Genomic DNA, 13,825 nt, shown 5'->3' with positions numbered 1-13,825 from the left:
CCCCTATATATAGAATCACATCATCTGCTAACAGGGATAGTCTTCATTCCAATTTGTATCCCTTTGATTTCTTTTTCTTACCTAATGGCTTTGGCTAAAACTTCCAGGACTATATTAAATAGTGATAGTGAGAGTGAGCATGCATGTCTGGTTCTGGATCTCAGTGGGAATGTTTTCAACTTTTTCTCATGCAATAGGATGCTGGCCTTGGGTTCATCATAAATTGCCTTGATTGTGTTGAGAAATGTTCCTTCTATACCCAATTTGCTTAGAGTTTTCATCATCATAAAAGGGTATTATATTTTAACAAATGCTTTCTCTGCATCTATTGAGATAATCATACAGCTTTTGTTCTTTAATTTGTCAGTGTGATGTGTCACACTGCTTGATTTGTAAATGTTGAACCATCCCTGCATATCAGGGACAAGTCCCACTTGGTCTGGGTGAATGATCTTTCTGATATGTTTTTGGGTTTGATTGACTAGAATTTTTTTAAGGATTTTTGCATCTGTGTTCATCAGGGAAATTGGTCTATAATTTTCTTTCTCTGTTGCATCTTTTTCAGGATTTGTGGATACAGCTCTTTGTATTAAATTCTGATGGTTCTTTTTATTTCGGTGGTGTCTATTGTTATATTTCCTTTTTCACCTATATTTTTATTGATCTAGGTCTTCTTTCTCCTTTTTTTGGTTAGTTGGGTCATTGGTGTGTCTATTTTGTTTATTTTTCAAAAAACAGCTCTTTGTTTTGCTGATCTTTTGTATTTTTTATTCAATTTTGTTGATTTCTTCTCTAATTTTAATTATTTCTTTCCTCTTATTAGTTTTGGGTTTAGTTTGCTGTTGTTTTTCTAGATCTTTGAGATCCATTGATAGCTCATTTATTTGGTGCCTTTCCAATTTCTTGATGTGGACACAAATTGCTATAAACTTTCCTCTTAACACTGAACGCTGCTTTTGCTGTGTTCCTTATGTTTTGATATGTTGTGTTGTTATCTTCATTTGTTTCCAGAAATTTTTTATTTCTCTTTTGATTTCTTCTATGACCCACTGTTCATACAGGCACATGTTGTTCAGTTTCCATGTATTTGCATATGTTCTGGAGATTCCTGAGCTGCTGATTAAGCTTCATTGCATTGTGGTCCGAGAAGATGCATGGTATGATTTCAATTTTTTTGAATTTGCTGAGGCTTGCTTTATGTCCTAGCAGGTGGTCAATCCTAGAGAAAGTTCCATGCACTTGTGAGAAAAATGTGTATTCTTTGGCCTTAGGGTGGAAGGCTCTGTGGCTATCTGTTCTGTCCATTTGATTTATAGTGTTAATTAAGTCTGTTGTTTCCTTGTTCATTTTCTTTCTGGCTGATGTGTCCATTGCTGAAAGTGGGGTTTTGAAGACCCCATTATTGCTGTATTTCAGTCTATATCTCCCTTTAAATCCCTGGGTTAATCCCCCGCCTGGGGCACCGGCGTCCCATGTGGGCGCCGGTTCTAGTCCCGGCTGCCCCTCTTCCAATCCAGCTCTCTGCTGTGGGCCTGGGAGGGCAGTGGAGGATGGCCCAGGATCTTGGGCCTCTGCATCCACGTGGGAGACCCAGGAGGAAGCACCTTGCTCCTGGCTTTTGACTGGCGTAGCTCCGGCGGTAGCGGCCATATGGGGAGTGAACCAATGGAATGAAGACCTTTCTCTCTGTCTCTCTCTTTCTGTCTGTAACTCTGTCAAATTAAAAAAAAAAAAAACATTCTTTTAGATAGTCATGTGCTCTGTAATTAGGTTTATATATATTTGTATTGGTCACAAAACAGCTTCCTGTTGAATTGAATCCTTAATCATTATATAATGTCCTTCTTTGTCTCTTTTAACAGTTTTTGTGTTGAAGTCTATTTTGTCTGATATTAGGATGGCTACACCAGCTTTTTTGTGTGTGTGTTTTTTTAGCATGGATTGTCTTTTCCTATCCTTTCACTTTCAGTTTATGTGCATCTTTGTTGGTAAGATGTGTTTCATGTAGGCATCAAATAGATGGGTTTTCTTTTTTAATCCATTCAGCCAGTCCTTGTCTTTTTTTTAAATACATATGCATTTAAAGATTTAATATATTTATTTGAGAGGTAGAGTTACTGACAGAGGAAGAGACAGAGAAAGGTCTTCCTTCCATTGGTTCACTTCCCAAATGGCGCTGATCTGAAGCCAGAAGCCAAGTGCTTCTTCGCGGTTCCCAAAGTGAGTGCAGGGTCTCCAGGACTTGGGCCATCTTCTCCTGCTTCCCATGTCACAGCAGAGAGCTGGATTGGAAGTCAGGCCCCATTGTCATGTGGTTTCCAAAGCCATCCAATCACAGCCTGTTGGCAGGCAGTTTCCATTGCCAGCGGCTACCTTCTCATTCCACCACACAGTATTTTTGGTTTACTGTTTTTTTCTCTTAGGACTTAGAATATATCTTGCCATTCTCTCCTTTCCTGTAAGATTTCTGGTAGGAATTCTTCGGTGAGTCTAATTGAAGTTCCTCTGAATGTGATTTGGCATTTCTCACATGCACATTTTAAGATCTTTTCTTTATGTTTTGCTGTGGAGAGTTTTACTGCAGTGCATCACGGTGAAGATCTTTTCTGGTCGTGTCTGTTGGGACTTCTGTGTACTTCCTGTACTTGGCTGTCTCTTTCTCCTGATTGGCAAAGTTTTCTGTTATTATTTCATTAACAAAGCTTTCTAATCCTTCCTGTCTTTCTATGCCTTCCAGAACTCCTAGGATCCATATGTTGGGTCATTTGATAGTATCTTGTAGTTCTCCAACTGTGTTTTTTAATTTTCTAATGTCTTCTTTTTTTGGTCTGACTATAATATTTCCAGAAATTTGTTTTCTAGTTCTGATATTCTTTCTTCCGTCTCACCTGTTCTGTTGTTAAGGCTTTCCACTGCATTTTTAAATTTGATCTATTGAATTCTTAATTTCTAGTATTTCATTCTGACTTCTATTTAGTATCTCAATTTCTTGGGTGAACATTCTATTTACATCGTGGATTTTCTTCTGCTTACTTCTAAGTAATCTGATAATTTTCTGAATTCTGTTTCTGGCATATCCTTGATCTCTTCATCTTCACCTTTTTTTTTGTTGTTGTTGTTTTTTTTGTTTTGTTTTTTGTTTTTTGTTTTGACAGGCAGAGTGGACAGTGAGAGAGAGAGACAGAGAGAAAGGTCTTCCTTTTGCCGTTGGTTCACCTGCCAATGGCCACCGCGGCCGCCGCACTGTGGCCAGCGCACTGCGCTGATCCAATGGCAGGAGCCAGGTGCTTCTCCTGGTCTCCCATGGGGTGCAGGGCCCAAGCACTTGGGCCATCCTCCACTGCACTCCCTGGCCACAGCAGAGAGCTGGCCTGGAAGAGGGGCAACCGGGACAGAATCCGGCACCCCGACCAGGACTAGAACCCGGTGTGCTGGCGCCGCAAGGCGGAGGATTAGCCTAGTGAGCCGCGGCGCCGGCCTTCACCTTCTATTATTATAAAGTTGTAGTGTTCCTTTGGGGGGCTCATAATGTCTTCCTTATTCTTATTTAGGGTTTTTCCTTTGTTTTTTGACATTTGTGTATTTTTTCTTTTTCTTTTTTTTTGTCTGGTTGCTTTTCTCTTTAATTTGTGTCTTGTGGGACATCTATACTTTTAGTGAGTTCCAAGAAATGCATGCTGGATGTGGCCTGGGTGCTCTGTTCAGTATTTCAGGGTGGAGGAGGTATCCAATGTCAGGCCCCCATGGGGCTTTATAGCTTTCCTCTAGTTTTTTGGTCAGAGGAGCTTCTTTCCTTTTGTTGGTGTGACCCACAGTTTCCTCACAGTTGTGGGATGCCCCGGTGTTATTCTCTGATGTGTTCAGGGTTGTATCACCCTGCTTAATGAACTGCACGTCTAATCTGTGGAGTGTTTCTTGTGGTGAGGTTTCCTTCTGTTAGGAGATTCTATGTGTCTGTGCTTTTCAAGTAGAGGAATGGAGCCCTGCCTACTGGAGCCTGGCTCACTTCTCAATGGTGGATGTAGCAGGCTCAAGTTTTTAATATTCAGGACTTCTTGTACAGCTTGCGTGGTGGGTGTCGCTCCCCCTCTTCGTGGAGGAACGACACTAAACCCTGCCTAGGCTTCATATCCGAGTCACGGCACCATTATGTCGCTCCCCCTCTTCGTGGAGGAACGACACTAAGCCCTGCCTAGGCTTCATATCCGAGTCACGGCACCATTATGTCGCTCCCCCCTTCGTGGAGGAACGACACTAAGCCCTGCCTAGGCTTCATATCCGAGTCACGGCACCATTATGTCGCTCCCCGTCTTCGTGGGGGAACGACACAAGACCCTGCGCTGCTCTTTCGTCTGCTCGGCCCTCCCTGGGTTTGCTGCTGGTTCTTCCTGGGTTGGCTACTATCCCTTCCACCTCCGTGGAAGGGCAGTTCCCCCTGGCCACATTCCCCACTTCCGCAGGGGAGCGGCACACCGCCGGCCGGCTTTCTCGGGGGCTGCACAGGTGTTCCTTCAGCTAGATGTTCCCCTTAGATGTTCCTTGTGCATGCCATCTCTCTCCTCCTTTATAGTCCTCTTCCACCAATCCCAACTCTGCTACCCACACGCCAAGTACGCTGCTCTCCTCCAATCAGGAGCAGGTCCCACAGTTTATTGGTTGAACTGGAGGCAGCTGTGTAGAAGCTGTTTCCCTTCTCAGCGCCATATTGTGGGAAAGCAGATGCATAGAATAAGTCTTAATTCCAGTAACTTAGTCTAGTCCGAGTTGCTCCCAGTTGCTCCCCACAGTGGGGAAGAAATTCTTCTGAAATGTTGTGGTCCTCATTCCTGAGTGGGGGTTCTGTTCAGTTGGCTCTGGCAATTGATGGCTGTGTGCACAGGAGGGAAAGACAGCAGTCCCCTGCTTAGGTTCAAATATGTAAACCAACAAAATGGCTTCTCACAGCCTGCTGCAGGTCTGGGAGGGAAGGGGGAAAGGAGGTGGGAGGGGATGCCGGACCTCTCTGTTCCTCTGTACCTTCTCTTTTTTCCCCGCCTGGAACTTCAAAAGCAGTTCACCAAACTCTCCCTCCCACTGCTATTTGCAGCTCTGTGGACCCACGATTTCCGTCTCACGTGGTTCACTGGGGACTGGTGCCAACCTTCCAGGTCCGAGTCTCCACCACTTCCCTTTCTTATTTGCTTTTTCGGTATGGACCTGCCCAGTCTCTGTTGGTCTCCTGGTCTTCCCATCACAAATTTCCCTTGGCTCTATCTCCAGCATGTATCATCTCTCCTTTTTAACTATCTATTTTGCCCTGCATGTCTTGGATCTTCATTGCTTTACCACCAACTTGGGACCCCCACCCCCAGTTTGTATTTTTTAACTGGAGAGTTGAGGCCATTTGCATTCAAGGTGCCTACTGGTAAGTAGGGACTTGGCCCTGCTATTTTTCCATTAATATTCCTATTGTTTACTTTGGATTTCCTTTGTACTTTTACTGGGAGACTTTCTGCTTTCACCTTCTTTCATAGTGATGACCATGTTTCTGTGTGTAGCACATCCTTAAGCATCTTTGGTAAGGCTGGATGAGTGGTGACAAATTCTTTCAATTTCTGCTTGTTATGGAAGGTCTTTATTTCACCTTTATACATAAATGAGAGCTTTGCAGGATATAGTATTCTGAGTTGATAGTTTTTTTTTTTTCTCTCAAGACTTGGAATATATCTCACCATCTTTTCTAGCCTGTAGGGTTTCTGATGAGAAGTCAGCTGTGAGTCTAATTGAAGATCCTCTGAAAGTAATCTGGCGTTTGTCTCATTCACATTTTAGTATCTTTTCTTCATGTTTTACTGTGGAGAGTTTGACTACACTGTGTCATGGTGAGGATCTTCTCTGGTCATGTCTATTAGGAATTCTGTGTGCCTCCTGTACTTGGATGTCCCTTTCTTTTTCCAAATTATGGAAGTTTTGTGTAATTATTTAACTTAAAAGGCCTTCTAATCCATTTTGCCTTTTCACGCCTTCAGGAACTCTTCAGACCTGTATGTCGGGTCATTTGATAGTATCCCATAAATCTCCAACACTGTTTTTTAGTTTTCTAATCTTCTTCCTCCTCCTCCTCTTCCTCATCTTCTTCCACCTTCCTCCTCCTTTCATCTCCTCCTTCCTCTTTCTTCTTTCTCCTCTTTCTTCTTTCTCCTCTTTCTTCTTTCTCCTCTTTCTTCTTTCTCCTCTTTCTTCTTTATCCTTCTTCTTCTCCTCTCCTTTTCCTTCTTCTCCTTCTCCCTCTCCCTCTTCTCCCCATCCTCCTCCTTGAGTCTGTAATTAAAGCTTTCTACCATATTTTTTATTTGTTCTATTGAATTATTCATTTCTAATATTTGGTTTTGATTTCTCTTTGAAATCTCAATTTCATGGGAAACATTTTCCTTCATGTCATGTACAGATTTCTTTAGTTCATGAATTCGCTTCTTATTGCTTCTAAGTAATCCTATGATCAATTTTTTGAATTCTGTTTCTGGCATTTTTGTCAGTCTCTTCATCCTCACATTCTAGTATTGATGAGTTGTGTTCTTTTGGGGGCATCATGTTGTCTTCCTTGTTCTTGTTTCTTGAATTGCTGCATTTACTATTAGGTATTTGGGATGATACATGTTTTTTTTTTTTTTATTTCTCCTTGTGATGGCTTTGATCTTTGGAATCTGCCTCTGTGGATTAGTGGGGTGTCTGCTCTTTCAGTGAATACCCAGAGGCATGTGCTGAGTGGGGTCAGGGAGTTCTGTTCAGTGCTCCAGGGTGTGGGGAGTTGCCCAAGATGACACCGAAGTTGGGCTTGGTACATCGTTTTTTTTTAATCAGAAGAGAGGTTTGTTCTGCTCTGTTGGTGTATTCTCACGCTCACCTCTTCTCCTCCAAGGAGACCAATGCCTGGGTGCTGTCCCCAGTGGGTACAGTTTTCATCCATGCTGCCATGAGAACCACACAAAGGATCCATCCAGTTCTTGATCTGAACACAGATTCTGTAGCAGTGACCCTCACAAGGAAATCATGGAGCCCAGAAAATGTGGAGCTGCCCACAGTGACTGCCTAAAGACCCAGCCACACCCTGTGCCCTTCCCTGCAGCCACAGCGTTTTCACAGTCCCAGCACACAAGGCTCCCACAGGCATGAGCACCCAGATCCCTGTCAGTTCTCCCAGCCACTCAGACATCTCCACTCAGCTGGTTGCTTGGTGCACAGACAGGAGCTGGTACAACTGTTACTTAGGTCCAAAATGGCCCCTGCCCTCTCTCAGCTCATTACAGGATGCTGGTGCTGGGTGGGTGGGGAGAGAGAAATGTGTCCTGTTTTTTTCTTTAGGGTCGCAGATATATTGTCCCCCACAAGGCTCCAATCCGGGCCAGGCTCTTCCCTCAGCTTCGTCGTCAGTGGTCTGGGCTGCTGCATTCTGGTCTCTCCTCACTGAGGGGCTGATGCTGAGGCTCATGGCTGCTGGGGTCCTGAACTGGGGGCGTCTACACCCTCCATCTAGGTCCACAGTGTCCCCCCAATTTGTGTGCAGTTTCCTCTGCCATTTTCTCCCTGACCCTTCCCTGTGATTGCAGTCTCTCCACATTTTTTTTTAGCTATTTTCTAGGCTAGAGCAGTAAGCTCCCTCCCTAGCCGATATCTTGGAAAATAAAAGCCAAAATTATTTTCAGTTTTGCCTTTTTTACCTGCAATCTGACATCTATTCAGGGGAGTTTTTCAACAGCTACCAGATGGTCAGTATTATTGCTCTTAGTGCTAATGGAATGTGTGCATGGGTATTAGTGTGTTCAGACAATTTTCAGTTAAAACTTCTTTTTTTAAAAAAAGAGTTATGTATTTGAGAGGCAGAAGCAATGGTGCACGCACACACACACACACACACATGGGGGGAGGGTAGGGGTGGAGAGAGAGAGAGAATCTTTGATCTGTTGTTTCATCCTCCAAATGGGTGCAACAGCCAGGACTGAGCCAGGCCAAAACCAGGAGCCAGGAGCTTCTTAAAGTGGGTGCAGGGGTCCAAGCACTTGGGCCATCTTCTGCTGCTTTCCCAGGTGTTTTAGCAGGGAGCTAGATCAGAAGTGGAGCAGGCAACTCTAACCAGTGTCCATATGGGATGCTGGCACAGCAGGCGGGGTCTCAACCTGCTGTGCCACAGTGCCAGCTCCTTAGTTTTAATTCCTAATACAATAAATGTGAACAGATAGACAGAGTTTCATAATACGTTTTCTGTCTCTAGGTGTTCTGGAACCAAAATGTTTGAGAACTGCTGGTTTAGCTCTTACCCTCCCAAAAAAGAATCCAGCATGTAGCCAGATGCAGTGTAAATGTGAAGATTTGAGTATTGGCAGGTATAATCTAGATGTCCGTAAGCATGGTGAAATACAAAGAATTGCATGTGCGGGAACTGCCTCTTCATGTGTATAATCCTATCAGTAACTCTTTATTAAGCTGCTACTGTGTTTCCATCCAGTAAGGGGACAATGCAAAATCCTCACTAACAGAGTTTATCATTTGGAAAGGTAAGGATCAAAGATTAAATATACTTGGAAAAATCATGATCATCTATAATCTATAGATGATTGTGTACGAAACAGTTTGGTGTTAGAGATGATTAAGGTTAACCATTGGGAGCAGCCATTATCGTCTGTTATTGCCATTCTCATCATTACCCTCCGTGGTCGTTGGCTTTATTGATGTCTTACCTCCTTACCTCTCAGAGACCTAGCACTCTACTGCTTATCTCATAAACACCTAGGAGGATACTTTGTACACTCATAGAAAAATGATTGAATTTGTGGATTTGATGTAGGCTTCATTCTTTCTATGTAGGAAATGTATATTGAGCCATGCTGGAAGGGTGGGTGATAGTAGCTGGGTGGCTTTGAAAGATGACTGAGGTCTGGTCCTGAAGGAAGAGAGGGAGCTCAGGCTAGGGAACATGCTTGTGCCAAGGTACAGAACAGCCGTCATCTGGAGACCAGAATGAGCATCCTGTACTTGGCAAGCCCGTGAGCCTCCTAGTTCAATATTGTTACATAGCAGAATGGTGCAAAGAAATTCAAGGCATAATATACAAGGTTGTATTGTTTTCTTAGGCAACTAGACAGACTCTTACTGCAAAAATCAGCATTTTGTTGCTTTACGATTTCTTATGGGAACTCACTGTATCCGGATGGGTCACTCTGACCACTACTGCTGTGAATCAGTCTGTGTCATCTTCTTCTAAGAGTAATAATACTAATAATGGTGCAGTAGTAGTATTAGCTGCCCTTTAGTAGGATCAGATATTGTTCTAAATTCTTTGCTTCTTCTCATATGGTACTTTTATTTTCCTTATTTTCAGAGAAGGAAATGATGCTTGAGTGGGAAAAACTAACTCAGTTTATTTAACCAACTGTGATGGAGTCAGACTTCAAACTCAGTCAGTTTGATTTTGAGCCTGGGTTCTTACCCTTTGTGCTATGTATTTCTCCCCATGGGCAGCTTGCTCTAGTTTGATTGTTCAAAATATAGGAGCTTGAGTAGGGCATCTGAGGTAATAAGACTGCATATTGAGTTATACTAAATTTTGTCAACACTAATGAGATTTTAAAAATTAATTTAAATGCATTGGAACATATCCTCCCATACTGCATTTGTAGAAAGAAAAAAGCTAATATCCTGGGGCTGGCACTGGAGCTGGCATTGTGATGCAACAGGTTAAACCACCTCCTCCAGTGCCGGCATCCCATATAGGTGCTGGTTTGAGTCCTGGCTGCTCTACTTTTTTTTTTTTTTTTTTTTTTTTTTTTGACAGGCAGAGTTAGACAGTGAGAGAGTGAGACAGAGAGAAAGGTCTTCCTTCCATTGGTTCACCCCCCAAATGGTTGCTACGGCCGGCACGCTGTGCCGATCCGAAGCCAGGAGCCAGGTGCTTCCTCATGGTCTCCCATGTGGGTCCAAGAACTTGGGCCATCCTCCACTGCCTTCCCAGGCCACAGCAGAGAGCTGGACTGGAAGAGGGGCAACCGGGACAGAATCCGGTGCTCTAACCGGGACTAGAACCCCGTGTGCCGGCGCTGCAGGCAGAGGATTAGCCTAGTGAGCTGCAGCGCCGGCCATGGCTTCTCTACTTCTGATGTGTCCCTGCTGAGGTGTCTGGGAAGGCAGCAGAAGATGGCTCACATGCTTGAGCCTCTGCCACCCACATGGGAGACCCGGATGAAACTCCTGGCTCCTGGCTTCAGCCTAGCCCAGCCCCGGCTGTTGTGGCCGTTTGGGGACTGAACCAGCAGGTGGAAAAGCTTACTCTCTCGGTTTCTCCTTCTCTCATTAACACTGCTTTTCAAATTAAAAAAATAAATAAGCTATATAATATGAAGATTATTTCAACAAAGTGCCTTAAGCTGCTATAAAATCAGCACATTTATGGGATTTTGGAGTTTTAATATCTTTTGACATTCTGTCTCAAGCCCCTTCACTAGCATAATATTTTTTGTTAATAAGCTTATATTTCTGCAAAATGCTTTGCGCCTTCTTTTTAAAGATGCTCAGATTTGGCCAGCATTGTGGCATAGCAGGTTAAGCCTCCATCTGTGACACTGGCATCCCATTGGGCGCCGGTTCATGACCCGACTGTTCCACTTCTGATCCAGGGAGATGGCACAAGTGCTTAGGCCCCTGCACCCATATGGGAGATCTGGAAGAAGCTCTGCACTCCTGGCTTTGGCCTGGTTCAGCCCCAGCCATTATAGCCATTTTAGGGGTGAACCAGCTGATGGAAGATTTCTCTCTCTGTGTGTCTCTGTTCTCTCTGTAACTCTGCATTTCAAGTAAATAAAAAATGAAAAATTTTAATAAAAAATGTTCAGGTAAATCCAGATTATTTTTAGTGGGAATAATAGTCCTTGCACTTTTCTTGCTACATGGGATGCACCAAATAAAATTTGAATTTGGCTAAGAGAGTGAAGAATATGACCTACAAGTGTGCCCTACCACATGAGAACCAGAATGACTAATGGTCGATTCTTTGAAGGGACTTCTTTCCTTTCAGAGAACTTAAATATCAATTTCTCTTTATTAAGAAAATATATTTAATTGTCAAGTGCATTACTTCTGCTATATGAGTTTAACTCATTTTCTCATATAAGCTCTTGTTTAAATTTGTGATCTAGTTACTAAGATTTGTCTTAGTATTTCATATAAAAAGTAAAAGATTGTCTTATTTAAAATTGATTTTAATTGTGTGTGTGGTAAAATTACTGAATGTTATCAGAGTTTATGGTACTATTCTCAGTACTCTTGAGTATATCTGAAAATTTTTCTTAAAAATGAGATATCATAAAAGTGGTTTTAGGAATTTGTTTCCAATAGCAGTATGTTTATAAACCATAATTACCAACAAAATCAGATTTTTCTTTCTCATGTTGGCTGGTGTGAGAAGTTTGTGCATGTTTTTCCATTTACACAAGTGCTTCCCACATATCAGAAACTAACAAACTGATATGTTCACCTTCATTTTGTGTCAGGGTGGTCATAAAATTTTATATCAACTTGTAAAGATCTGTATAAACAAGCGTGACTGTTTTTCTTTACCTCGTGGCCCATTTTTGTCCCCTGTTTCTCTTCTTGTAGAGGTATGTTGCTGTTGGAGAACTGGGGAGAGCCACTGACACCTTAGATTCTACAGGGAAAATAACAGAAGTAAAACCTTACGGTAAGAAGTTCGTTTAACATAGTCTTTCTTTTTTAACATTTAAAGAAAGCTTCTGTGAATGCAAAATTTTAAAACCAAATTCTTGCCTGACAGTATCACTGATTTTATTTCTAAGTAATTTCTTTAAGAAGACTGCAACTTGTTTATCACAGTGTTGCTTACTTGGTATGAGTTTATGAATAAAGATTTATGATTGTTTCTTTTCTTAGAATAAGTTTCTTTAATGTTAAGAATTGTTCTTTTGTAACCAATATTTAGGATATTTTCCCTAGAAAATGAGACAAAGCAGCACTAGTTAGATTTTGCCTGTTTCTTGCCATTTTTAAATTTTTTAAAGGTTTATTTATTTATTTGAAAGAGAGGGGAAGAAACAGATCATCCATCTGCTGCTTTACTCCCCAAATGGCTGAAACAGTCAGATCTGGGCCAGGCCAAAGTCAAGAGCCAAGAATTCTATCCCGGTCTCATGTGGGTAGCAGCGGCCCAAGTACTTGGGCTGTTTTTTTCTGCCTTCCTTGGTGCGTTAGCAGGGAGCTGGGTCAGGAGCAGAGCCCCTGGGACTCTGGCTGACATGGGAAGACTGCATTGCAAATGACAGCTTAACCTGCTGTGCCACAGTGCTGGCCCAGTTTTGTTTTTAAACAATTACTTTTCAGCTGTTGAAGTAAATGTGCCAGGTTTAGTTATTGCTTAAAACTCATGATGGTCTCATGCTTTTGGGGTAAAAAAAGCTGTTTCTCTGGAAGTAAAGCGGAAGTCACTGGGGCCCACCTTCATTTTTTACCATTCACTACTTTGGGAAAGGATGGAGGAATGAAATGGTCTCCTAGCAACTCTGACAGAGCTTATGCTATTTATAATGTAGCAGTTGCAGTTTTGTAAGTCAGTTCACCTGCATTATTTTGTCACCAGTTGTGAATTATTTGTAGGCTTTCTGGTTTTCCCCCATGCTTAATGTCATCTTTTGTAATTTAGCTGTAGGTAGTCGAGTTTCTGGCCTCCCTGTGTTTTCGTGTTGATTGTCATTATGTATTACACATTGCCCCAATAGTAAAACCAATCTTTTCCTTGTTAATAATAGCTTCACTTCTCCTATTAACTTCTTCTGTTTATATGTAGCTTAGTATCTTGCTTGATTAATCAAGCAACATAGTAAAAAGAAAAAGCACTGATTTATTTCAATTCCTTTAAAATACAGATGTTGAATTATCCTTGAAGTTATTATTAGTAAATAATAATGGACCCTCACTTAATTGAAACCCAAATATAACTAGAAGGCTTTTAAAATATATTTATCTGTTTATTTTATTTGAAAGACAGAGAGTCAGAAGATCTGCCATTTGCTGGTTCATTTCCCAAATGCTCCGAACAGCCAGGACTGGGCCGGGCCAAAGTCAGGAGCCTGGAACTGAGTGTGGTTCTTCCATGTGGGAGGCAGCGACCCAAATTATTAAATCATCTCCTGCTGCTTCCCAAGGTGTGCATAGTTAGGAAAGCATAATTGGAAGGTAGGATTCAGGCCAGGCGCCCTGCTGTGTAATACAGGCATCCCAAGTATCTTCTAAAGTGCCACAGCAAACATCTTTCCTATGACCAGTATCTAATATTCCACCTCTACTTTCCCACAGTAAAATTCAGGGATCTCTCACCTGCTCACATGTATTTTTTTAAGATTTATTTATTTATTTGAAAGTCAGACTTACACAGAAAGAGAAGGAAAGGCAGAGAGAGAGAGAGAGGGAAAGGGAGGGAGGGAGGGAGAGAGGGAGAGAGGGAGGGAGGGAGGAGTGTCTTTCATCTTCTGGTTTGCTTGCCAATTGGCCACAATGGCTGGAGCTGCACCTATTCGAAGCCAGGAGCCAGGAGCTTCTTCCAGGTCTCCCACGCAGGTGCAGGGGCCCAAGGCCTTGAGCCATCTTCTACTGCTTTCCCAGGCCATAGGAGAGAGCTAGAACAGAAGTGGAGCAGCCAGGACACGAACCGGTGCCCATATGGGATGCTGGCACTGCAGGCGGCTGCTTTACCCCCTACGCCACAGTACCAGCCCCACTGACATGTATTTTTAAAACTAAAAATACTGCAATAATGAAATATAAAAAAGATATAAAATTAATTTTT

General features: G+C 42.5%; 1 protein-coding gene across 2 annotated transcripts in view; it reads left to right on the top strand.

Annotated features, from left to right (window-relative positions):
- TRUB1 (TruB pseudouridine synthase family member 1) overlaps nucleotides 1-13,825 on the top strand; it is a 52,878-nt gene that overhangs the window by 22,294 nt on the left and 16,759 nt on the right. For both annotated transcript variants that reach the window (XM_002718725.5, XM_017348600.3), the window contains one exon: nucleotides 11,626-11,707. In XM_002718725.5, coding sequence (XP_002718771.1) covers nucleotides 11,626-11,707 — 82 coding nt within the window. The remainder of the gene's footprint in view (nucleotides 1-11,625; nucleotides 11,708-13,825) is intronic.

This window comes from Oryctolagus cuniculus, chromosome 15, assembly GCF_964237555.1.
Source record: "Oryctolagus cuniculus chromosome 15, mOryCun1.1, whole genome shotgun sequence".
In the NCBI taxonomy this organism is placed as follows: domain Eukaryota; kingdom Metazoa; phylum Chordata; class Mammalia; order Lagomorpha; family Leporidae; genus Oryctolagus; species Oryctolagus cuniculus.
The sequence above is the reverse complement of the archived record's forward strand: the minus strand, read 5'-3'. Positions and strand labels throughout refer to the sequence as shown.